The sequence below is a fragment of the Lepidochelys olivacea genome (assembly GCF_965140295.1).
Source record: "Lepidochelys olivacea isolate rLepOli2 genome assembly, chromosome: 7".
In the NCBI taxonomy this organism is placed as follows: domain Eukaryota; kingdom Metazoa; phylum Chordata; order Testudines; family Cheloniidae; genus Lepidochelys; species Lepidochelys olivacea.
The window spans coordinates 115,693,599-115,721,463 of record NC_140417.1 but is presented as its reverse complement, the minus strand read 5'-3'; the positions used below and the strand labels follow the sequence as shown (position 1 = coordinate 115,721,463).

General features: G+C 38.8%; 1 protein-coding gene across 9 annotated transcripts in view; it reads left to right on the top strand.

Moving 5' to 3' along the window:
- The window catches only part of VTI1A (vesicle transport through interaction with t-SNAREs 1A), a gene marked incomplete at its 3' end in the record, with an annotated part of 343,356 nt that overhangs the window by 10,889 nt on the left and 304,602 nt on the right, over nt 1–27,865 (top strand). For all 9 annotated transcript variants that reach the window (XR_014712499.1, XM_084635045.1, XM_084635044.1 and 6 more), the window contains exon 3: nt 9,725–9,835. Coding sequence is in view for 8 of the 9 variants with exons in the window: in XM_084635045.1 (XP_084491171.1) it covers nt 9,725–9,835 (111 nt within the window). The remainder of the gene's footprint in view (nt 1–9,724; nt 9,836–27,865) is intronic.

The following is a 27,865-nucleotide window of genomic DNA, read 5'->3' as shown; positions in this document are numbered from 1 at the left end:
GGAGCTGTTAAGTGAGATGCCTGATATCTTACTGGGATTTGGTGGTAGTACTGGATATTGATCCTAGAAGACATTGTCTAGATATTGGATATACTGAGACACCACATTCCAATAAACAGCTATGGGGTTTTATAGTATTCCCACGATCAACAGTCATATTTCTTATGATAAAAAATAATGCAGAAATTATAAGAAGGAAAAATATAAGTGCTAGAACAGGAAATAATGGATTTCAGATGGTAAATATCCAGATATGTGGCTTGGGTGTGCCCAGAATTTCAGGGCAGTTATTTATTGTATGTATTTATGCAGCAAGTTATGTAAGAGGAGTATGTGTGTGTGAGAGAGGAAATGCTGCTTGTAATAACATCCATGGATGGAAGGCAGTATAAGAGTGCAAATTCTTTTTCTAATGTTTGTTAGATTGATATCAACATGAGTAATGTCATATTAGCCTTTCATCAAAGCATTAACTTCTCGTAATATGTAGCATGATGAGAATTTCATCTGTGCACCTTGTGTGGGAGGTTTGGAGCACTTCAACTAAAGTATACAAGTCTTATTGCTTGTATTCTTGTTCTTTAGGCTAAGGGCTGGGTTCTACTTTTATTGTGCACATGTGATTCCTACTGACCTCACTGGATGGCCTGTACTTGCTTCTGGTGGCTGAAATGGGCCCTTATTCTCATGAATTCTCAAGCCAGGCAAAGTCAGGGAAGCTCCTAATTGTCTGAACTGTTTTTCCTCCTTCCTCCTCTTCCCAGTATAGCTAATAAGGCTCCCTGTTGAATCCTAGTAATTACTCAGGAAGGAGCTTCATAATAAATGGAAATAAATTTTGTTTTTTGCAAGTCCAGAAAACAAGCTTTCGGTTTCTCTTTGCCTAAATGTCTGGGGTGTAGTTTAAGTTGTGGCTGAGGGGACAATGAGATGTGGTATTCAATTGCACCTGCGATTGGTTTTTTCCACATGGTGAATAGCAGTTTGCTTGTGGGGGATTTGGGCTCCCTGTTACAATTGGATTATGAGTTTGATCTACTAGTTTCAAAAATATAGCCTGAGCATTAGGCTATGGAGCTGAATTTAGTGATTCCATTCCTAACCTTTCTAAGTAATTATGTCAGTGATCCTGTTACTGCTTGTTATGAGCACTAGTTGATGAGTTCTGTTTAAATTGTACACACTCCAGTGCTGGGACTGTGTCATATTCTTGTCATACATTTTATGATACTTTAGAAATGCTTTTTTACTCCTGAGCATGGGGATACAAGAGGGTGATATGGCCAAAGCAAATTCATGATGTTTGCTTACACAGCTGGAGCCCTTGTTTCACAGTCAGATCCCTCCTTTGGATAGAACCGTAGGCAGGAACTTGGGAGATTTGGGGTCAATACCTGACTCAGCCACAGACTTTCTGTGTAACCTTGGGAAAGTTACCTAATAGCTCTGTCTCGGTATCCTTATTCTGAAAGAGTGATACTATTATTTCCCTACCTCGCAGGTGTGTTCCAAAGATAAATTAAATGATTGCTAGGTGCTCTGATATTATGATGATTGGAGCAATGTAAGTATATAACAGACCTTCTCTTTTTTTCTCTCTCCCTCACAGTATTAGTACAAGGCAATTACATTGTAAGTGTTTTGGTGACAAATCATTCAAATTTTGGTTTTCTGTGCAAAGTAATTTTCTACCATCACTTGTTGAAATGAGCAGAAATGGACTTAATGGACTTATTTTTCTCCGTGCATCATAATACATACAAATTTGGATGATATTTTCCCTGAAGATTAAAAAGAAAATCCTCTTTTAACATTTTCATCCTAGTGATGATCTTAATTTAATGTACTTCATTTTTCTTTCACGCTTTTGTTTTTAGATCTCCTCACTAATGCTACTAGACAGGTGCTTAATGCAATTATTGGCTTTAAGCAATTACCGAACATGTCTGTGATTAATGCCAAGGCTTGGATTCAATAATCAATGTGAACAAAAACTGCTAATAACAGAACTGATTTTAAAAAGTTTCCTTTTAAACTAAGGGCTACCATAGAAAAACAAAACAAACCATTGCCCTAAATTGCTACCACTTGTAGTCTTGGTACATAGATTTGCTCAGTTGTACTGTCTGATCAAAGCACTATCGTTGGAAAAATGTTTCTTGTTTTAATTCACTTTATTTTGCTTCCTTCTTGGTAACAGAATTTGACAGTGCTTTTATTTATGCCATTTATGATGCCTAAGGGTTAATTGTGGTAACCAATATTTTCTGCCTTTTAGCTGGGTCAAAGTGCAATGCCAACTGATTGAATAGAGTTGGCTTTGGATAAGTAATTTCTTTCAGCCTCCTAGACTCCCTTAACAAGGGTGAGATCTAAAATAAATGATCTCTCAAGTAAAAGGTTATACTCTTAACTTTCTATCTGTAGGAATGCTATTTTGATGGTATTTATGCTTTCAAAAAAACACAGTAGTCCAGTTCTGATGCCATGCTTCAGGAAAGATGTGGGCACCGTAGAGTCTAGAGGACAGCAATAGAAATATGTTAGGTTTTCTAGAATTTTATTTTGAGGAAAGGTTAAAAATATTGGGCATGTTTAGTCTTGAGAAAAGAAGACTGAAGGGGGACCTGGTACATCTTCAAATATGTTAAGGGCTGTTTTAAAGAGCATTGTTATCAGTTCTTCTGTGTCTACTGAAAGTAGGACAAGAAGTAATGAATTTGAAGCAAGGGAGATTTAGGTTAGATCAGTGGTTTTCAACCTTTTTCACTTGTGGACCCATAAAAATTTTTGAATGGAGGTGTGGACCCTTTTGGGAAATTTTAGACGTAGTCTGCAGAGCTCCATGGGACTGTGGACTACAGATTGAAAACCACAGGGTTAGATATTAGGAAAAACTTCATAAAGATAGTTTAAGCTCTGGAATAGGCTTCCCATGGAGGTTGTGGAATCGCCATCACTGGAGGTTTTTAAGCACAGATTGGACAAACACCTGTCAGGGATGGTCTAATTTTACTTGATCCTGCCTCTGAGCAGAGGGTTAGATTTGACGACTTATCGGGTCCCTTCCAGCCCTGCATTTTTATGATTCTAGGGTACTTGAGAATTAAGAGGTTGTCTTTCTGAAGCACAAGAGATAGCATGTAGGTTAGCCCTCCGGTTATATATGCATCTACTTTCTGTGATGATAACCTGGCTGTATAGTACACAAATTTCACATTTAATAAAGTTGCATTTCAGAATGTGCTAAAGTAATTTTCTCATATTGTTAGAAAATAGTATTTGTGTGGCTTAGTTTTGTTTGCTCCAAACGCTTATTGTTTACCTCAGGTCTTTAGAATCCAAACAGTATTACAGTTCACATAAAATGCTGAAAAAAACCAGGCCTGAACAATTTGTTTGCGTAATTCTGTGCAACTAAGAGAGAAACTGCCACTAATGGAGCTGTAGGCCTCTGTGAAGTCTCTCTCGCTGCTGGCTTTGAGAAATCATTGTTCGCAGATAAGAAATTAACCTTTTATGCAGAAGGTATTATCCTCTCTGAGAATAAATTGGTTAACATTGGATAAGAATTTGTTGCTCAGTAAATGTCATAAAGGAATGACCTGCTGATCGTGACATTATGAAATGAAAAGGATAACTTTGGACCTAAATATAAATGTATATATTTATGACAACAACATCATGGTAAAAAAAATCTGGATATTTGACATTACTAGCACAGAGGACACTAGTGGATTTTCTTTTTTAAATGGCTATTTGAGGGACCTGCAATCATTACGTACTCTTTTGCCTGAAAAAAATTGGAAGGACACTAATATGATATTTGGTAATCTGTTATTCCAATAAATAGTCTAAAAGCAGTTGTTGAACTGTTCGGTAAGGAATCCCAAGTCCTCTTTGTGACTCTACTCCAGCACTAACCAACATGTGGAAGGCTTTTTGTAAGAACAGCAAGTAACTGAGAAGCCTTGGTTTTATCTATGCATCTTTGTCACTTACCACTATGGTACCTACCTGGTGTTAGGAGTAAGGCTCACTCATTTTGGATAGACTCTGGATTAACTTCCAATGTCAAGCATATTTTTGGTCTGTGGGTGAAGCTAAATGATCTAACGAGGAAAGCTCATGATGTAACGAGGAAGGGAGACATGTAAAAAGAAGCTCCTTTTGAACCTGCTGTGGGAGTATTTATTTGTATTTGTTTTTTTATTATGTTCAAATGCCAGATTCCACTTGTATGGGCTAATTCTGCTAGTAGTTATATCACCAGGTTGGCTTTATGAAGTATTAATACTACCATATCTGTACTTGCATAGGGTGCTGTCTGTCGCTGCGTTTTCATCAGGAATAAGTAGGCACTTTCCATGGCACATGCTACCAAGTAGTTTAATTTGCTTTAATAGCGCCAGTATTTGTCAAGTGTGTGTACTTAGTAGCAGAAAGCTGCAAAACATTCATGATTCTTTGAATATTGGGGTGCTTCTCTCCTTAAGCTGCATTGACTAGAGGAGAGCAGGTCTGCTGTTACCTGCAGGAGAAGGCAGCTGGTACACAGTACAAGGACAGACACCAAATAGAGCATATTATTGGATACCTATCATGTGCAAGTATGTGATTGTCATGAATTACTGCATTAGAAATCTGTTTTTTAAAAAAGTAGGAAAATTGGGTAAAATGTGTAACTCTTGCTCCTGGTTGAGATAAAGCATTTTGTTACCGGTTGTATTTTTAATTTGTTTCAGGGATTCTCAACCCATTTATTGTTATGGGCTGCATAAGCAGCTCTCTGTGTGTTATGTGGGCTGCATCCACACAATATATATACTACCTGTATGGCTGTGACGATGTCACATGGGCTGCAGCTGTGAGGTGATTGGGTCTCAAGCGGCTCCCGGGCTGAGAACCACGGATTTATTTGCTCACTGCATCCATCCTGTGGCATCCAATTCTTTCCCCAGTAAATCTGATATTTTGTTTGGGGCGGGGGGGAAACCTCCTCTATGCATAGTAAATTCTGAGAGAATCAGTCTGCACAGAGCTTTGGGAGAGGAGGCAGTGTATACTGGCCCTATAGCATACTTCAGTAATTTGCCCATTCTTTGTTCTTTTGCAGTTGACTATCAAGATATTCTAAAAACTAATAACTAAAGGACACATCACTTTTGATAGGCTAAGTTTTGTACCAGAAATGGGCAGGAGTGTTGTGCTGTATGGTCTTCTAAGCTTGCTGTGGTCTATTCCTAAGCTTTGTTCTTAGCCAATGAGGGTATGGGTAGGTTAAGTTGAAACATATATGAATCAAGAGATGTAGCTATATTTTCCTATTGTCTAAATTTATAATCTGTTCCTGATTATGAAATAAGAGTAGACAGTAATACTTCTGTTGTGGGAATGATTCTGAACAGCTGTCTCCACCATTGCACTGTAAGAACTGAAAGACTGTATCTCCCAGGATTACATGTTACCTACTTTTCCTTTAGCTTCCATTGCATTATGATTGAACAAGTAATAGTAGGGCAAAGATACTTTTTAAGTTTACCTTCAGTTTTCTTTTTTCATGCTTTTCAAGAAAAAATGTTGAAATCTATCATCACTCACCTTGATTGTATTTGAAAGACCAATATTTGTAAGCATGTATGCTGAAATCTGATTAAGCATGAAATGTGATTATATTTAATAGCTGCAGAATGAAATCTGTTTCTCTGTTATAGTGTGTATATATACTGCATGCCTCGAACGATATTCATGAAAAGTTACCAGCTGGGGGGGTGGAATCTGCTTGTCTACTCTCATGATGACAGCAAGGAAGAAACATCATTCTTTTTCACCGAAGCATGTAAACTTATGCAATGCTTATATATAGTTTGGGACAGCAAAACCATGTTGTTTGCATAAAGAAGGACCAATGCAGATTAATCCAAAATTTTGAGCAGGATATACTGTTCCCCCTCTAAAACTGCTGCAAGCTCATTTAATGTGAAAACTAAAGAAAGTGAGAGCCAATAAGCAACTCACAGACTCCCATAATGATGGAGATAGCTCAACTTTTCACCCTAACTGATCATATCTTTAACCCTGGCCATTGTTTGGCTATGGAGGGTTCTCAAAAGAGAGAGTAACTTAAAAACTATGCAAATCCTCACAAATTTATCCCAGAAACACTCTCTCTTAATGAAAAGGAGTACTTGTGGCACCTTAGAGACTAACCAATTTATTAGAGCATAAGCTTTCGTGAGCTACAGCTCACTTCATCAGATGCATATCGTGGAAACTGCAGCAGACTTTTTGCAGTTTCCACGATATGCATCTGATGAAGTGAGCTGTAGCTCACGAAAGCTTATGCTCTAATAAATTGGTTAGTCTCTAAGGTGCCACAAGTACTCCTTTTCTTTTTGCGAATACAGACTAACATGGCTGTTACTCTGAAATCTCTCTTAATGGAATCAAAATCTGATCTCAGATCAACAAAGGCTGAATAAAACTTCCCTTCTTGGAGGAACAAAGTTTATAAATTGGGTCAGAGAGGGCAAAATAACTGTTGGTAGAGCAGTCCTTCCTGAAATCGGCTTGTTCCTCAACAAATAAATTACAGCTCTTTCCAGTCCTCTAATCTCCACAGGAGATACTTGGTATGGATATTAAAAACCATGTCTAAAAGGTAAATAGGTCAATAATTTCTAGGGTCATTTGTCACCTTTGGTGGGGAAGTACAATCCCTATTTATTTTTATTAGTAAATAATTTTGCTAACGCAGGGGCCCATCAAACAGTATAGTCCTTACAGACTTCTGCTGGGATAAAATCGTCCCTTTATTATATTGGGTTTATCAAAATTCTGATTTCCATGGTGGAGACTGTCGGCCATTCTGGATAAGGATAGCAGGTGAGGTCCATCAAGGTAGACCAAACCAAAGGGTTAATAGATGGATTATTATTATACAAGGCAGAAAAATGTTTCACCCCAGACATGCTTTGGAAAGAACGCCCATTTTTTCCATTAGTCTTGTAGTAGACCATTGCTGCCATCATCCAAAATAGAGGAGATTTTGGTTTGTTTGTGGCAGTGAATTCACATTTCTTCCAAAGGACCTTTTGATGATCCAATTTTTTCTTATTCAGCATTTTTTTATAGTTGTTTCTAAGGATAACTAATGTCTTAATAGGATAAGAGGAACTATTATTTCTCACAGCCCTTGCAATCTGAAACTGTTTTTTGTAAACTGAAGCAATCCGAGTCATGACAGATTCTCTTATCTTCTAAAGGATAAAAGATCTTTTTTTTTTTTTTAAATGGTAGTCATCCTGTAATTTAACAATCTCAGTTTGTGTTTGTGCTCGAGAATTAAGATCCAAAAAGCTGATTCTTCAAAACTTGACACATCACTGGGTACGAGCTTCTCTCCGACTTGAGGCTTTACTACTACTGCAATCTAGTGCTTCTCATTAGATCTCAAATTGCTTCAATCTTTAATATATTTATCCACAGCATCTCTGCAAAGTTGGCAAATGTTAGAAACCCTATTTTTACGGATAGTGTCTATATTAATTCCCTAAGTGACTTGCCAATGGTGATATAAGAAGTCTTTTTAAAGCCTTTTGGTGGAGTAGGGAACTGAACTTGGTCTCCTAAGTCCTAGGTTTGTGCCCTAATCACTGTTCCAAATAACAGATTCCACTTAATATACCTTGAGTTACACTTTCAAAATTAGGAGTAAAACAATCTGTCAAAATCCCTTTGGGAAAACGTGGCTGAAGGGCAGAAATTCACCTCCAGGTGTTGATGATCACTGTCTGTAAAAGCCACTATAAAACTAGAGAAACGAGACCACCTTAAAATAGAAATTGCAATATAGTCAAACACATTGCCCCATCTAGAAGATGAGTGTAAAATGACCCTCCAGATCATTACCATCCCTACCATTCAAAGTCTCCAGGCAAAATCACTTAAAATTACAGAAAATTTACAGCCTGGAGTATTTCTTACCTTGTCCTTAGCATGTCTGGGGGAAGTGAAGATCACACCCTGTTAAATGAGGTACGGGAAAAACTAAAAATATTCCTTATCCCCAGAACTTGGTTGGTCATAAAAAATTCCCAAAAGAACAAAGATTGCTGATGAAAACTTTTCCATAAGCAAATCAATGAGAGATTCAAGCCCTACTCAGAAAGGCACTATAGAAAGGGTAGCTCAAAGGGGCAAATGTATATGCAGGGCTAATGGAGTACATTTATTTGGGAAAATAATACTAGAGGCTTGAAAATAGGGATTGCCTGGTGTTATTTACTAGTTATAACATTTAACTTAGAGATGAGCAGGGCAAGACCATTTGCAGGTTTACCCCTCTTTGCATGCTTAACACCCTCAATTCAAATACAGATTCAAAGCCCCGTGAATCGGACTCATACTTAGAAACCAAATTTCTTGGAGGAACACTAAATCAAACTGAGATAAACAGTTACTGAAATCCAAATCCTGGAAGTTACTTTTAAGGCGAGCCGTATTCCATACACAGCTTTGATAAATGTTTTGGTGGAACCCCTGTCAGGCCCATCTAGTCAATCCCCTTCCCTTTCTAGGGTCTCATTTGAAAATTTGTTATGAAAAACTGCACTATTGGTTTTGTGATTGGGCCTAAATGTCCCAGGATAGTGATCTTCAACTCTCCTGGATGGTACGTAGGACTTGAGTAAAAGGATCTGAGGTTGAGCAGAGAAACAGGTTACAGTGCAACAGAATTTGCTTGGTGGCCTGGTCGCTCTTTTTTGTTTGCTTATTTGTTAAAAGGAACAAAGATTCTTTCCAGTTGCATTTCATAGGTGTTTTCCCTTTGATCTTTTAAATCTGAGTATCTCTATAGTTGAGACGAGGTTTCACATGACAGATTTTCTTAGCTGTCCACTGAAACTGGTAGTATGCAAGCCATTTAAATTACAACCACTAACTTTCAGTTTTGGAAAGTTAGGCCTAAGACAAAGAATAATATAGAAGTAAAACTTGCTTTATATATTTCTTTCTTTCTTACCAGAAAACTATTTAGTGAAACTATGCTGACCAACTTCCCATTCAGTAGCATATGTGTTCTGAATAGATCAGGCTTGAATGGCTTTTAAATGACTATTTTGTAAACCCACTGATTAAATCAGGTGCCTTTCCTGTGGCATGTTACTGAAATCTCACCGGAAAGAGTTTTTTCTGTATAAATGCTTATCTGTCTCTTACCAAATTCTGCAAATACTAGGTTGGGACTTTACCAAAATGGAAGACATTTTTCTTCCCATGCCATACTGCCTGGCTGAGATCAGTGGAAAATGAGTAACTATTGTCCAGCATGCCTACCGCTATTATGGAAAGGTACAATTTTTTTCTGTGTTTTTTTTTTTCAAGTGAACTGAAAGCAGTATTTTAAAAAGCAGATAATGGATTCTTCACTGTAGCAAAATACCATTCCTAAACAGGCAGTAGCATACTAAGGAGGCTGCATAGTCCAATGGGTAGAGCAAATAATTAGTAACTACACCATTCCTGGGTTCTAATTACTTCTGATTCACTCTGACTTTGTGCCGTTTCCTTGAGCATCAGCAAGAAGGAGGAACAAGTAATCAGAAGATCATGCTGAAAGCTAGAGGCTGTCACTGAAATTTCATAAATAAATGTGAACAAAACAAGGATGTAGATGGACATAAAATAAACTTAAGTCTCTCTCCTGTTTTTCAATTACTAGCTTGAACAGATGGAACTTGAAGTTCGAGAAATTCCCGCCCAAAGCCGAGGAATGTATAGCAGCAGAATGAGGAGCTACAAACAAGAAATAGGAAAACTTGAAGCTGATTTTGTGAGTATATTTACGTATGATAAAGGATGGCATTTAAGACAAAAAGTATCTTAGTGTAACTGTGTTCAGAGTGAAGTAATCACTTTCTTCCATTTCCCCAACTTTCTTCAATCAACTCCACATGGGCAGACTTTGGGGGAGAGAACAGTCTTAACTCAGGCAAGGGTGAAAAGAGCTCTCCTCTCCCTGTCCACAAATGCAATAATATCTGTGCAGAGTTCTTATGTGGGAAAGAACCTCCCTAATTGTTTGCTAGTCTGCAGTCCCAGTTAAACTCTGCAGAACCCTTGCTCCTACCACTGTGTGTCCCCTGTCCCCCACCCAGTCTCTCTCTCTGTCCACACTCTTCTAGCCCCGCTTCTTGGCAAGGACTCAATAGCAGACCGTTGTAGTTATACTGTGAGAAGTCACTTAATTTTATAGGGTATTATAAACTTATGAGACTAGTACGAAGTATCATGTTACCAGTTATAAACTACACTTTTTAAATGAAATGAATCTCAACTTCACTTCATTACTCAATGTCCATGGTTTCTTTTCCTTTTATGTTTGGATGCTCATTGACTATTTTGCAAATCAGTTAGCCTCAGTGGATCTTTCAGGTACCAAATGCAAACTAGCATGGTTCTCCTGTCCGGGTGCTTGTGTTATGGCCTGCAAGCCACCAGTCCTGTTTCTTTTGACTTAGAAATAGTGAACGGACTTGTGTACACACAAAATTGCTTCTAAAAGGGCTGGCTGAACACTTCAAAGCCACCTGCTATTTCTTTCTGGGTGTACGTAATACATGTGACTCTATAGGATAAGCAGCTTAATGCTCCATTGCATCCCAAGGTTTGAGCACCAGGCTGACAGACAGTGCTATCTGTAGTTGAGGAGTGAACTTTACTATGTATGTTGAGAACCCTCTGTGTTCCCATGGAAACTCCTTGCCCCTTTCTCACCGCCTGCCATGCTCTAAACAGCTAAGAGAAGGGAGATTGGCTATGTCACCTTCACAGGGAGAAGAAAGGGAGAAACTGGAATTGAGTACAAGGTGAGGGCCCACTGAGAACAGACTGGGATCTTTATAATGATGAAACATGGTTGCTTGGGGGAAGAGAAGGAATTAGAGTGGGGGCCTATGACTAAGCAATAGAAAATAAGTGATGGAAGAGCCTGGGATGGGGATGAGGGAATACAAACAGCGCAGAGAGAGAGAAGAAAAGAGGGAATAGATCGAAGTGATGGAAAAAAACAAGCAGGAAATTTACCAGAAAAGTGGAGGAAAAGAGTAAAGGATGGAAAAGAGAATGAAAAAAGCAATAGTTATGATTAGAAGTATGTTAAGAGAGCTGAATGGTTCAGTTCACTGACACGCCACTATAGCTAAGGTGGCACAAGCATTTGCATTCTAATACTTGTTTTCAGACACTGATAACTTTCACAGGTTTTCACTTACTGGGCTGAGATTCTTTCAGTCTTGCTCTTTACCCAAAGGTGAAGTTTCAGGAAAGTTTATGTAACCAAGGTTTGGCTGTGCGTTCGAGGAGACAAGGGAGGAAAATGCGGCATAAATTCTCTTGGCTTTTTGAGCTGCTCTAATAGCATAGTGACTGGGGGGAAAACAGCTGAAAATTTTCATTGAAATGGAAATGCCTTTTGAATACTCTGGTGAAAATCATCTTGATTGAGTTGTGATCTGTTGGTTGTAAGCAAAGAGTTTACAGCCTAATAGGAGCGCTAGATGACATCTGGAAAATTCACTTTACTGCAGCTGAGGGTAAGTTTCTAACTGGGAACACTGTTGGCAGTTTATGAGCAGGATTGTCTTACAGACTCACTTCTTGAGGTTCACTGCTCTTCCAAAAGAAGCATGCACATGTAAGCTGACAGATTTAGACATCGTTCTTTATAAGGGAAACTCAACCTGGATCCCATTTACGTTGGCTACTCCTACCCTTCCTTACTGGGTGAGGGAAAGCGAAGCTGTAAGCGGGTATTTATCAATCAGCAGAATACCGGGGCTAGAGCCTAGTACTTCATTTTGGGACTAAACACAGGGGCTCAGAAGATTTTTGTCTGATTTTTAAACTGAGAGGACTTTAAACCAAAGCACGAGTCTGTCTTAATCAGTTCTCTTCCATGTTTTGTAATGTAATGATTATAGCTGTGGATGGCCCTCTCTTGGCCACTTACCTATGTAATTTAAGTAGAAGGATGTGAAAGCTGATTTAAGACTAATACTGTCTCTCCAAAGTGAATTGCATAAAGCATCTGGATCAGCACGTCTCTCAAACTTTAAAATGAATGACATAACTGGGACTGCAAGTTCAATTTTATACACTTTGTAATGAAAAAATCTATTCTGTCAACTTTTTTGTATGCCTGACAGAGTCCTGAAAACTTACCCCAGCTCAAGCAGTTATTGAAACCAACATTTTGGCAACATTCTTAAAACTTAAGAGCAGGATGCATTAATTCTGCAGACTGTTAGATCCTTTATTTATAAAGGAGAGGGCATTTAGGTTGAGTGATGGCAGACTATTTCCAGATGGAAAGTCCACTTGTATTTAGGTTGTGCTGGGCAAAGTGGCGAGAGACTGGGTTGACACTGGACTGTGAATGGTTTCCTTTACCTCATTGTGTGACATTGTCATATGGTCACTGGGCATCTTGATGATCGGATGATACTTCTTGTAAACATTCATAAATGTTCTACACTTGCTAAGTCTTGAAGTATATTTTGAAATTATATGAATCTTTTAACCTAGTGCAGTCACACTCTAAAAGGTGACTCTAAAAACAGCCTTGCAGGGTTTTGTTGATTGTGCCTCATAAGCTAACTTCCAGATCACATATGAACGGATCACAAATACATGTTGTTGTTTTTTTTTCTTGGTGCCAGCCTTGCTAGCTGAACCTGAGCTTTCAAAATCTGACTGTTCTTTTCTACACATCTCTGCAACAAAGATCATGCAGTCCGAACTAATCTTCCATATGCATCTGTGCAGTTTTAAATTCAGATTATGCCCCTAGCAATCCCTGTGCACCTTCACAGTTTTCAGTAGGATTGCACAAATGTAACGGATAGCTCTGTAGTTGCAATAAATGATGCCCGAGAAGGAACACCATCTAACTCACTCACTCTTTGCTGTGTTGGCTCTGCAGGACTAATGAAACTTAAAAACAATAACTTATTTTTGTCATTCAAGTAAGCAGATTCCATGGGACTCTGAATAGATACAGGGGCAGATGCAGATGGTATCGTTTTTTATTAGTCGCCTCTCACAGTTTAAGAAATTTCAGCCATTGAGGGTCTGATTCTGATATCATGACTTGAGTTGTACAGCACCTTATTCCTAAGGAATCCCATTAATTTCAAGTAAGTTCCTTACTTGTGTAGTAGGATACTATTCATCATGAGTAAGGACCTGAGAAGCTGGCCCATAAAAGGTCAAGCTATATTAAAGTTTCATACTAAAAATACCATCAATAAACTCTTACACTGCCCTTTTATGTGGATACAAGTAATGTAGGTAAACTTTAGTGTTAATAGCTCTTTTAAAATGAAATACATCCTAGTGAGTATCAGCTAGGAGTGAACCTTTATTGCTGTTGAATCTGTAATGCTAAAGGTAATGTAAAATATCACTACTTGTTTATATTGTGGAATGTGCTTGCAGCTTATAAGAAGTACTTGTGGCACCTTAGAGACTAACCAATTTATTTGAGCATAAGCTTTCGTGAGCTACAGCTCAGCATCTGATGAAGTGAGCTGTAGCTCACCAAAGCTTATACTCAAATAAATTGGTTAGTCTCTAAGGTGCCACAAGTACTCCTTTTCTTTCTGCGAATACAGACTAACACAACTGCTACTCTGAAACTTGCAGCTCATGTGTGCCATGGTAAGGCATAGCTTATCTAAAGGGCTCTATCTTGTGGCCAAATGTGGAGTTGCATGCTGCTTGTTTTTTGCTTTGCAGAAAATCTCTTAACTAAAGCCCTGGGGCCATCTCTTAAAGTAGCACTCAACTTGAAATCCACTCACTTACAAGTGGCTTCAGTTACTATATCTGCCTCTCAGTCCTTCTGCCACTGTCTTTGGTTTTCCAGTTGCATTTGTTAATGTTCTTTTTCTCTCCCTGCATGCTGTGTGAAGGACCCACCTGAATAGTGACAAGAGACTATGACTGGCTTTGTTATCAAATGCTCAGAAGTCTAAAAGTGGGAAAAAAAGTCTTTTTCTGTAAACTTTTGGTTACTGTTCTTAGATAGTAATACCTCAGAGAAAAATAGAGCATGCTTAATTAAAAAAAAACACTTTTCTCTGTTTGACAATATCCCTTTAAACACTGATTTTTATAGAACTGGCTGGCACAGATAATGGGATACTGACCCTTTTCATCTGAATCCATCCTAAATTGGTGTTGGCCGCAAGTTCTAATTCAGAATTAGCACTAACTGAAAATTATTATTAATTTATTTGTATTACTATAAAGTCTAGCAGCCCCAGTCATAGACCGGGACCCCATTGTGCTAGGTGCTGTTGCAAACAAAACAAAAAACCTCCTTCCAAAAGAGTGTACAGTCGGAGACAAGAGATAGCAGATAGACAGGGAAGTACAAGGAAACAAGGAGATATTGGTCAGCATGCTAGGTTGTTGTTCAGTTTCTAGCAAACAAGTATCCATGTTACAGAAATGAGTACCAAATAACCATTACTCAAAACTGGGCTGAACAGATCTATCTAAAACTGCCAGCATGCGTTCCAAAGAACAGCAGACGTAGGACGTTTGTCTACCATTATTCCCTCAGGATTGGATTGAGACAAAACTTTAATGGGGGCACTTTGGACTGTTGCCTCTATTGTTATATCTTTTCTGTGGCTAAACAGAGCAGGGTCACGAGGTTTTATTTCAGCATGTTCCAAAGGTAAACATAAATATTTTTTCCTCCACTCTAGGAAGTCTACGTATGTGCATGTTATGTAATTTTTATTTTTTACTTCCAGTCCACATTGCTTTCACATGTGCATTTTGCAATACTGGCTGCATGTACTGTGGAGAATTTTCTCACTGGAAAATACTTTCCTTCTGCGTGCAGTGCCAAAGTTGAGCTAGCCACCCCAAACTGCTCTATGACTGTTGGTGCCTTCATGAAATAAATCTTGCAGGTCTCCTTACTAAATGAGCTTCCCATTCAGCACCGAATAATGTGCAGAGCTACAAGATACCTCACCTAACTGAGAGGTACTTTAACTGGAAATTTAGTGGACAGTATTCTACATAAAGAACGCTTCTCTGTAGGAATATAAATAGTTGTTAGTGCCAGCTGTCCCAGTTCGGGTATTTGCGTAAATAAAAAACCCTACAACCACAGTTTACACAGATAAAGAGGGCACATAAGCTACATTTTTGTCTTGATCTATACGCTAATTTTCTTGTGTGCGCATACTCTGCTTGTACATACCATTTTACACATTCAAAGTACTGTGGAAGCATTCCAGTACATTTGTTTCTCAGTGTTTTTATCAATGGTCACTGTATAATATTAAAACATTGTATGTACTGTAGCTGATTGTTCCCACGGCACCCTTCATATGTCACTTGCTGTCTTGACTTAGATTATGAGCTCTTCGGGACAGGGACTCAATTTGTATGTTTCTGTAGAGTGCCCGGTACAATGGGGCCTTGACCCTGGTGGAGACTTCTGTACTGAAACACAAATCTGAAGTACAAAAAAATCAATACATGAAACAATAATCATTCCTTTAACGCCCCATAACTATTGCTGAAGTAAAAACGACAATAGAACACTTTGAATATCAAAGGAAACTTAAATGGAAGATATGTAGAGAAGAAGGTAGCATTGTGGACAAATACGTTATGCAAGGATTTTAACTGTTACAGTAAAAAAAACTATTTTGACGTTCTTGCACTATTGTAGCATAGCTACATTTTGGCCAATAGCTTGATTTTTTTTTTCCCCCAAACTTGTAACGGGGGGAAGTCTTTCCAATTGTGATGAATATTACAAAAACAGCTCCTATCAATAAGCTTTAAAAATACTTAAAAGGTTGTCAGCGAGGCCATATCAAGGAGGGTTATGTCAGCTGGAGTTAGCTTTTTGTCATGTGACTTTAGTAATAAAGTACCATTTGAATCCAGAAACATTGACCTGGACCATGGTAGTAAGTACACCAGTCGAATCCTGAGTTATCAGATACTACTTTCATGCTCCCACCCCTAGTCCACTCTTGTGCACCCTTACTGGCATCCATAGTACTATGTGGGAAACAAAAGAACATTTGCCAAACGGATTAGGTAGTGCCAGATATATGTGAGCCTGAATCCCCTTTCATTTTCTGGTTTAATTCAGATATCTAGGTGAACTCTTCTGCACCACCTTGTTGCTGATACATCATGTTTTCAATTGATTTGTAAAATAGCAAGACAGTGTTTTCTCTTGCGTATTTACAAATTGTGTTTTGAGCAGATGTAAAATAAAATGCAGCTTGGAGCTGCATCTACTTTTAAAAAAAGAATTAGTCAAACTTAAGCCCCATCTACAACAGGAAATTGACTGATTGCAAACAAGTTGTTTGACATTTCTGAAATCATTTTAATCTTGTTCTCACTAGTAATAGAACTGTTTTCAGCACAGGTTCAGAGGAGAATAGGTGCCGAAGGCAGTTTTACTGTTCATATGGACACGATGAAGCTGACCTGACAAATTTCAAACTCTCTTCTTAAACTGATTTTCTTCATTGTTTGGTAGCAATTAAACCATTTTCGGCCCTAATTCAGAGGAGCATATTACATTAAAACGTCTGTACTGGGTTCGTTTCTTACTATGAAAAGGTCTTGTTGCATGTCACCTGTCTTCAATCATTGTCAAACACGCTTTTCTTGGGGAGAAGAGAAGTTTATTTTAATCACTTTAAAGATGGGGATGAAATCTGGACTATTGACAGGTTTTTACTTACAAAATGACTTAGACTAAAGGTGAAAGAGGGCCATGTGGATTTATTACTGTGTTTGTGCATGTAGGGGACTCTCCACCCTTTGATCACCTCTTCTCATGCAAAAGGTTGAGAATGCCCCTGGTATATCACTGTATGCTCAACAAGTGCCCTGTGTGGAAGGAACAGAGGAATGGCCGTTCTCTTTATAACCATCCTCTGCAAAAATCTCCTATAGGAGCCATGTTGCTAGTTGGGGCCAGGAGCTGTGGTGGGATCAGCAGGGTACTGCATACTCTCCAGATTACTGAAGTTGTGTGGCCTTTCCTGTCTTTGTACTGTTAGTTGCTCCCCGTCCCCAAAATACTCGCTCTTACAGACACACTGTCAGGAAAATTCAAGAATCTCATGAGGTTTTTCCATACCTGTGTCCTCCTTTGTGGGTCTCTCATGTGGGAGGAGACTAGCCATGGATTCCCATTCAGTAAATTATATCAGTTTTAATATCAGTTAATTAGATATGACACACAGGGGTTGTGAGAAAGGGGAAGGAGATACAAAAGATTACTCTAGTGTTATCCAAGCCCCAAACTGAATTTTTAAAGGGAAGCTAAGCTGTAGAGTAACCTGGCTCAGTAGTAAAGCCTTAGGTACCTCTAGGGATCTGGAAAATCCACTCCCCTCTGCTTGCACTTTGAGAAAATTTATGGCGTGTGTGTGTGTGTGAGAGAGAGAGAGAGAGAGAGAGTGAGAATAATAGAGCGGCTGGATGGAATTATTTCTATGTGAAACTTACCAGTGATGATTCCCTCTTCTTAGAGAGAAGAGTGAAAAAGAAGAGTTAATATGCTTCATTTATAATCAGTCTAAGGGGTTATCATCATCTGAATTGAGATTCCTTAGGGACCAGTTCAATGAAACAGCTTTTATTTTTTGTTTTATAAACTTTAGGTATTATTTACAAAGATTTCTTCTGTGCTTGGTCAGTAAGCTATGTCTAGTAATATGATTCTTAACAGGGGTGATGGAGAGGGTTGGGGAGGAGGGGGACAAGTAAAACTGAAAGTAGAGAACTGGGGTTATTGCTCATCTGATGAAGGAATATTAATGCTCTCAACTAATTTCACCTTGATATTCTTGTACAGTTCTTAATAAGGCTATTCAAAGATGTACAAAAGTCTTCACTGTGCCAACATGCAGGCATCTTGTTCTGGAAGAACCATCTCTAGAGCCTTCAGTTTCCATGACATTATCATTTTTCAGTCTTGGAGGGTGTCAACAACTGTAATGCCAGTGTGGTGATGGTGATTAATGACTTTAATAAACCTCTGCCCCTCAGCAACTGGACTGACTCACTTATTTCAAATAAACCTATCATCAGATAGTGACTGAGGGATCCTGGTGACCTGTCTTGAATTTGAACTAGTGATCTAGAGATGAAAGGCATTGGGACCCACGACAGGCATTGTGTCTCCAATGAAACATCCAGTGCATCCCAGTTTTCTTTCTTTGCACCCACAAAAAAGATACTGCATCAGAGTAGGCCTAAAATCACTCAAATTTAGCATAAATTCCCTTGCAATGTAATTCAATGCCATTTAGTGGAAAATCAGTATGATTGTAATTTGGACTCTAGTGCAGAAGCCGTGTTGATTTCTGTCACCTGTCAATCTGCTCTGTTACTCAATGTATAAAGATGCCTGGATGTTGGCAATGACCGGACTTTCGTTCACACCATCCTACATTTTTGTTTTCCCATCCGTACATAATAGTATATGTGTTAAATCTTCCTTTGCTCAGCAAAGCTTCAAATCTTTTGCTTGCTCTTTGTTTGTTTGTTTGTTTGTTAGTTCACATTGGCAGAAATGGCATCCAATCTAGTTAATGTACTTCTAACCACCCACAAAGGTAACTTCATATAGAGGAAGTGTGATTCTGGTGGAGGAATGTGACTATAAAACTGACATCATGGCTTTAATATTTTATTCTCTCTCAGCAATTCCTTATCTGAGTGAAATGATACTCTTCTACCTGTAGCTCCAAAAAGAATCAAGCTGTTTTCTTTCTGCCTCTGATATCCTCACCAGTAATAAAGTTGGAACTTAGCTGTCAGTTATGATGATGCATGAGGCAGAACAGAATCTAGCTTGCTCTCCCATAGTCACATGGGCTCCCTGGTACTAATAAAAGTAGAAACTTTTTGTCTCAGGAAATGCTAGTAGCTGGCAAATTGAGCAAGAAATATCAGTTTTACATGGTCACTTTTCTGATTATATTCACGATGTTTAAAATTCCTTAATTAGGGTATCTCATTTGTGTTTGGCAACAGAATAAGGAGAGACATGAGCTACTGATATAGCTAAAGCTAAGGAGCAGATAATGTTTTGACATTAGAAGGATTAGTTACTGTATAGAGCTTTTTTAACTTCTCTTTTAGTTTGTTCAGTGACTGACATTAGATGGCACTGTTTGTTTGCAAAGCCACTGTTTTTTTTTTCTTTCCTTTTTTCTGTTTGGTAGTAACTGAAATTACTGTTTCATGAATAAAATATTTCTGGTGGGATTTGCATTTCTATATTGGCTGAAGATACTGTGTTGTATGTTTTATTAACCAGCCCAGTGCAACTGTCAGCCTATTAAAGAGATCCAATGGACCCTGTTTAGCTAAATAAACTAAATAAATCCAATTCGTCAAATTGTGTTCCTGGCTGTTTGTTTTCCATTCTTTTGATGTACAGTTTATTTTAAGTTAAAGTTGTGTAAGTTTAAAAATTAATGGGGAAAATAGAATTTAGTGTTTGGAACATGGAAAGACTAATTGCTATGGTCAAAAATAGCTTTGCTTTTAAGGTGAAGTTGCTCTTTGGCAAATGGTGAACTTTTTATTGATGACTGATTAACTGTCCCCTGGCAAAAATTGTTTTGATAAATAAATGGTGTATGGCCTCTTTTATCTGCTTGTTGAAGTCTATGTGGCTTTCATTAAACAAAACTTTAAATAGGAGCATAATAGTTACTTTTTAAAAAATCATGCATAAACAATTTTATTGCAAAATGTGTGGGGAGGATTAGTATTGATATGCTTCCCATCATATTTTAAGGAGGTATATTTTCTATGTTACTGAAATAACTATTGCATGATAGTAGTCATTTTACAAAGTAAATAATACTGACGCTACAAAAATGCTGTTGGACTATTTCTTTATATTGTATGTTGCGGTGGTGATACTACTATTGAGTATTGAAAATCTTTGTTCATTATACTCTACTATTTCAGAGCTGTTTTACTTAGCTTGTTTTTACAGCAGAATTTTGCTATAGATTCCTGTAAGGTGAAGTATATATTTTGTGCTAAAGCTGTTAACATATGGAGAATTATTCTATGAAGCCTCTTTAAAGATTGTTGTCAAAAAGCAAATATATTTCTAGTTTTGTTAGCATGAGAAGGGGGAGGAATGGTGATGAGTGGTAGCTATTTTCCTTTCTGGTGATTTCCCCAGTGCTGTTTTTGAGATGTTCAGTATTAACTTTTGCATGTTTTCCAGGAAACTGAACTTGCACAGTACCATGTATTGCATAGTTGTACTTCTGTATTCTTGTGTTACCAAAAACGGAACACTGGGTTTTAATACAACAAAACCCACGTTTCAGTTAAATTGCTTTTTTTAGTTTTCCAGATAAATCCATGATATAATGGAGTAAAAGCTTTTGCTAGGAACTAAATTGTATGCCTAAACTTTGTAGTGTTAAAGTTTGTCAACAGAAATCACGTGATCAGTAAATTCTGCTGTCTCTCTTTTTTCATTACTATACTGGAATATTGTCAAAGTTGCTGTTCACTTTAAAGAGAAATTTTACAGATATTTCTGAAAACGCTGTCAATATTGAGTGAAATACTATTTTTCTATACAGATGAATTCCTGAAATAAGTTTGAGTCAAATGCAAGTCTAAGTCATTCTATTTAATTGCTAAAACATACAAGTGTCAACTTGTTATCCCTTTGATGTAGCCAGCTGATTATGTATACAGCATTGATATGCCATATATGGCACAGAAGTAGAGGGTACTTTCCGCTATATTTTAGCGTTACATAATCTAGTAGAATTAGATGATGTGGACAATACCTTGAAATGGACATGTGTTTTTATTCATATGGGAATATGTCCTTGCTTTTCAGAATGAGATTGGTGAGGGCATGTGGGTTAGATTCGTTGTTCTCCTACTGATTATTCCTGATTTTTTTTTTTTTTTTGGACATACCTCTACTCATTGGGATCAGTAGGATCAGAGTTCCACTGTGCTAAGTGCTGGAAACAAACGCAGAACAAAATTATGGCCCCATGGAATTTACAGTCTGACATTGACTTGCAATGTGCACAGAGTTGGAGAATAACTGGCGACTTCAGGAAATTCAGTTTCAAAAATACATATTCTGTGTATTATGCGTACCTATTATGCGTACCTGCGTAACTTTTGTGTACATTGATAACAAGCAGACCAATAGACTTGGGCCTCTTTAATCCTTCATCTCCATTTTGTATTTGGTATCAGGGTAGCCATGCTGTGAAAATTAGGGGCATTCTAGCACTTGACAATCGTTGCGGTGGCCTCGCTCATAAACAAGGGGATGCTCAATACCAGAAAAAATTAGAAAGGGCAGAAGTGTAAAAGTAGACATTAAACAGCCTTTTCGCCAACGTAGATTAACAGGTCAAATCCAGACAGAGTTGGTTGAACAGGAAAACTGTTGCCATCTGATGGTTATTAATGCCTGATGTGAAATGAAGTTGGTGGCCTCAGTCCACTTCCCAGTGGACAGGTGTTCGCATCACATATGTGCCACTGTTGGCAAACTTGTCCTCTGTGTTATGGACTGGGACATAGACAATCTGGCTTACTAGTCAGAGCAGGAGTTGGGTCTAGTGGGCAGAGCAGGCGTCCAGGTTGCGGAACAAAGTCAAAGGGCAGCACCAGAGTCAACTGCCAATTACCAGAGCCAAGGGTCAAGCCAGAGTCGGAACCAGGAATCAAAGCTGCAGATCAGAGCTGAGATCAGATAGCAAATGCTGGATCCAAGGGTCAAGTCTGAGTCAGAATTCGGAGGCCAGGGTTGGAATCAGGGCTGGCAACTGATGATTGGAAGCAAGGCATAAGGGCAGGAGCTGGAGGAAAGGCAAGGATCAAGCACTCAGCATGAGCATGGTGGGAACAGGAGCGAAGGAAGGGGTGAGGCAGGAGCAGAGCAGGAATAAGAAATGTCTGGGTGCAGGAGGAGACCGGCATGAGCAAGGTCCAACTGAGCCACAACAGGAAATCACCATGTTGCTCAGATAAACTTTCTGTGCCACCTCCTGGCTTAAGAAGTGTAATTGGACCAATTGATGGAGCTCAGTGTTCCTCCAATCAGGGGTCCTGTGGGTAGCACCTTGGCTGAGGTTATAGTCCTTCTGGTTTCTCCGACCACCAGGTTTTAGCAGACATTGAGTGAAGGCCAGGATGCGAGTGGCTGTCTGGGGACTCCCAGGCCTGGGTTCAAGATCTGGGACATCACACTCTGCTACAGTGACTTGACCAAGTAGGATACCTCATTACTCACTCACCCCAGCCTTGGTCTCTTTTGGTCAGAGTGGAAACACATTATCTAGGCTGTAGGGAAAGGTTCTGTTCAGCTGCTACACTTGTTCTGTAGGGAGCCCAGTACAAAAGCCTGTTGAAGTCAAAGGAGACAGATTCCTATTGTGTTCAGGTGGGCGTTGATCAGATCCTACATAAATAGAAAACTACAGTATCTAAGGATGTCTGTATAGCACCTTTCAGACCCATCAATTCACGTGCACAAACCTTTGTTCTAGGTTTAAATCAACTATTTATGTGTGACCTTCAACAGCTGCCTGGGCTACATAACCAGACGGTAGAGAAGCCATTGGTTTTTGATTGATTCAGAAAAGTTGTTTTTTATATCTTGTTTTATTTTAAATTATGCATTAACAGAACTTCATTAATTTCTAATTGAGCAACTTTTAAAAATGAGGCAAATCAGTTAACACACATCAGAAGCTGCGGGCTTGCTTAAGTACTTACACTTTGCGTGTAAGCTTTTTGGGGCCCGAACCATCTTTTTGTTCTGTATTTGTACAGCACCTAGCACAATGGGGTCCTGATTCATGACTGAGGCTCCTAGGTTCTACAGTAATACAAATCACAAATAATAGATTAAAAAATATTTGTAGTCCCATGTGGTAAGAATAAGGTTGCCAAGTCCACAGGTTTCTTGTAACTGTGGGTATTTTTTTTCCTTCTCTGGTAATTATAGGTTAGTTTTGTTTTTATGGGTAACTATACATTAAACTATCATTTAAATTACCTGGGGCTTTATAAATTACATTTGCCAGCATCCCCAAAAGAGTAAAATATATTTTTTTCTAGGATTATGGTAGAGAAAGGTCAAGGTTAAATCGGGGTAGCTAATCTCACTTTTCTAGTCTAGACAGAATCTTAGTATTCCCTTTGTATTCTCCTCAGCGTTATACCTTTATAAGACTATCCTTTTTGGATCCTCACCTCAGCCCAGAACATTTGAGTGCACCTCTCTTCCTGCAAATACGGGATGCAGTTCAGACTTGTTCGTAAGGCTCTGAGACTTAGACCTACCTTTTCCATCCTTGATTATCATACACATTGTAAGGAGAGTGATCACTTTAGATAAGCTGTTACCAGCAGGAGAGTGGGGTGGGGGGAGAGAAAACCTTTTGAAGTGATAAACACCCATTTTTTCATGGTCTGTGTGTATATAAAAAATCCTCACTGCATTTTCCACTTTGTGCATCCGATGAAGTGAACCGTAGCTCACGAAAGCTTATGCTCAGATAAATTGGTTAGTCTCTAAGATGCCACAAGTACTCCTTTCCTTTTCCATCCTGTCACTAGATACTCAATCTTTATAGGAATCCTACTTTAAATAGATATTTTTAGGGCAGCAATAAGCAAAATCTCTTCGTATTTTCTCCCCACCCTCTTTTTTTCTTTCCGAATGTTAGATGTTTTGCCCCTCGAATAGGGCCACCCTTGAATTCCTTTTCTGTTTGTTCCATTATGGTGGGAAGAAGCCAAATGGAGCAAGCGAAAGGCCAAGAAGTGCTACTTTAGCATGGGGACCTTCCCAGGAGCCACAGAAGGAGTATTCTACCATAGCTGCTTCCTGCCTGCAGAGCCTTGCTCTGTCGTGGGGAGGGGATCATAGTTTTGATGTTTTCTTGGGGTCTTCTCATCCTTCCTGCATCTCACCAGCTCAGACTCTTCAGAAAACAACTCCATAAATGTGTTCAGCCTTTTTCAGCACTTCAGGCTCAGCAAGCAAAACCATCTTCACTGATTTCATTAGGGGCACATCAAAAAATCCCCCTGCCACCTCCCAGTCTCAATCCACGTGGAAAGGGAAAAGCTCAAAGATCCCATCCTCTGTTCTTAAACAGGTAATTGAGTAATTTTGTCAGGAATCTGGCATCCTTTAGATACCTTACCTTCTTCCCAAATGAAAGATTTGGACTCTGTTTGGGAGAGTCCCCTCCACTTCTTCTGTTTTGTTTTAGATGAGGTGCACCAGGGCTTAGGACCTCCTTTCATTGCCTCCTGCATTGGAATATAAAAACAAAAAAGAAGCAGCCCTTGTGAGATGACCACTGTCCCCACCAAAAAGCACAGAAAAATATCCCAAAAGCACTCCAGAACCTCAACTTTTTTCCTTCAAGCTTCCCTAAAGGAGAATGACTCTTGCCTTCAGATTGTAATACCAGCCAGAGAAACAGGACAGGTTCTCTCTCTGATCTGTTTCAAGTCTTCAGATTCAGCCAGGGAAAGATAAAGTACAGGCCATAAACGTTAGTGGATGTTTTTCTTAATTCCTTGGCTTGTTCAGTATTTCCAACACCAAGCATTCAGAAATCTTGAGTTCAGCCCAGTCAAAATCCTGACATGGGCTTAAAACTCATGATATTTTATAAATAATAATTTTTAGGTTCTCTTTTATTTTCCATCGGTATTTGAACTTTTAGCATTTGTGTTTTTGAGCTTTTCTCTACAACCCTGAGGGCTAGCGACATGCTTCTTCAAGAAAAACACCACATTTCATGAAACTTATAATAAAATCAGAAGAGTTGGCAAATTTGTGGCTGAAGTATATATTGTCTACTATAAAAATAAGTGTATGCCACTTTTCCTCATTTCAATAACTGGATTTTGAGAAAAATATCTCCTGTCTCGTTCGTATGTATGTATGTAAACAAACAACTGTGAGGAACTCTCCAGCATGACGTTATTGTGTGGAATATACAGATTTGCACGCCACTGATAATTATTGTCTTGGTAGAATCTGGAGTTTTAGGGTTTTTTTCAAGAGCTACCTGGTTAATGGCAAACAGTTTTGTGTTAGAGCTGTACCTTTATTAAATGAGTTTGCATTGTTCTCTTGGCTCTCAGGGATAATTCCATGTTTTCATGGTTTCACTTTTTAAAAATCTGAATCATGATTCTGTGTCTGCACATGTGCATTGATCATATATGCAAACATCTTTATAAACAGGACTTTATTGTCCCATCCCACTTCTGTAAACAACCACTTCTGTTGTCCCACTTCTGCAAACAGAGTGGACTTGGGTTGGGGAAGTGTGCCTGAGCAAGAAGACACAGGGCAGAAATACTGGTAGTATTTCCCCAATCTCCAGGGAAGGCTTTCCATAGGCATGCAGCTATGCACATGACAGGGAGACTATGTTGGACAGGCTACCACTTTCTACAGTATCTCACCATCCCCAATGCTACACAGTAGTATAAGATAGTGCTAACTTTGCCATGCTGTCTTGAGGACTAGAAGGGAGTGAAGATGGCCTTGCCTCTGAAGACCTCCCAAAATCTATAGGCTAAGGGGTCTGAACTCCTTCCATGCCAGTTCTGCAGCAGATGGTGATTAAAGCTATGGAGTCCATACCTGAGCTACTTCTATAGTCACTTGCTAATGAGGTTCTGCTTCCTTGGAACACTCCATTCTCTGGTCCCTCAACTGAGGAATAAAATGTTTTTTTGTGTTCCAGGCCCTTAAAACCAACCAACTTTGGATTGCCAGATGTCTTGTATTTTAAACAAAAGGTTTTTATTATTTTAATTGTAATCATAATAGAAAATTTCGTTTGAGAGCTACCCTCATTATTGTGAATTTTAGTTTGTTTTGTGGCCTGCTCATAGCAACCAGACAAATTACTAAAGAAAATCAGTGTTCAAATGCCTATCACATTGTCCTGATGCTGGCTGTTTTTAGTTGGAGACTGTGACAACATAGATGCTGGTCAAATATTTCCAGATAGAAGTTTGGTGACTTGCAGATATGACTGTTGTTGGTTTTTTGTTTTTTTGTTTTCATTTTGGTTAATTTTTCAGTTACCTGACAAGGACTGGCAAGAAAACAGAAATAGATGGGAAGGTGTATTGTATATCAAGTTTTTCTCACTTTTCTCACTTGTAATTTGAACAGCGGAAAAAAATCAGGTTTCCCACATTTCTAGTGTATTTCGGAAGTCACAGAATCCCAAAGTATCAGGGTTGGAAGGGACCTCAGGAGATCATCTAGCCCCACCCCTTGCTCAACGCAAGACCAATCATCCCAGCCAGGGTTTTGTCAAGCCAGACCTTAAAAACCTCGAAGGAAGGAGATTCCACCAGCTCCCTAGGTAATCCATTCCAGTGCTTCACCACCCTCCTAGTGAAATAGTGTTTCCTAATATCCAACCTAAACCTCCCCCACTGCAACTTGAGACCTTTACCCTTTGTTCTATCATCTGGTACCACTGAGAACAGTCTAGATCCATCCTCTTTGGAACCCCCTTTCAGGTAGTTGAAAGCAGCTATCAAATCCCCCCTCATTCTTCTCTTCTGCAGACTAAATAATCCCAGTTCCCTCAGCCTCTCCTCATAAGTCATGTGCTCCAGCCCCCTAATCATAGTGTTAATGTCTGGTTAGTCATGTATTGATTGTCCCCACTGTCCTTTTTTTATTTTTTTAATGCCACCTAACTGAACTGGTAAACATTCCTTGTTTCTTAAAGGGAAAAACAAACAAATCAAATTCTCTTTGGTGGTATCCTTGGCAAAGCTAGTGTATTCTGACAAATCAGTGTCCTTTATTTTGATATAAAGTTGCATTTGGAAGCTTTGAAATGCTTCAAAATATTTTGACATGTAGTAGCACTGAATGGGTTAGACTCAGTTGTAACTGTTCCATACAGCACATTTTATTGAGGTGTACGCATGGACCTGGTCAAGAAAAATGTTAGCTTTGATTATGCACTTACAAAGTGGACCATCCTAATACCAGCCTCCTTATCCAATATGTTTGTTCTCCTTTGAACTGATTCATTCTATTTGCCTTTGTTGACTCAACTCCAGATATGTTCCATATTTTAACCAGCTTTTGAAAGTGTTTCAACCGATAGGCTAAGGAGTTGACTCTTGCTTCGGGTATGCTTGGGTGTGTATTTATAAAGAGTTGCATTAGTACAACTAGAAGGTCTTTTGAGTGCCACAGGACTGTGTTATAGAGGAAAATGTATATTTTTGTTGCTTCAAGTCAGACTCACAGTCCACTCTGACGTAACCCTGCCATGTCTGGACATAAGCAAGAGTGGGCTGTCCGTCTGACATTACGAACAAAGAGCTGGCAGTACAGAAGCAATGTCACTGTGAGTTGAAATGCGCCAGACACCTGTCACAAAACAAGACAGTAAGAAATGTTTGTTCCACTGCCTAGTTGCAAAGCTGTATTCAGGCTAGATTGTACATCAGATTTAAACTAATATCCTCATTTAATGTGTCCCAGATAATTTCAGAAATGAAATCTTGTGTGTGTTTAAATATAAGAGAACTACTTTTGTGATCTTAATATTTTAAAAACCAGCCAAGGGTAACTATAATTCTTTAAGAATTTTAGAATCTGTCTCTAGATTGCACTGTTGGACAAATCTCTTAGAAAATAGCCAGGTGAAGAAAAACATATGACACGCTTATTGACAGACAAGAGCCAATAAACCCAATTGGATTC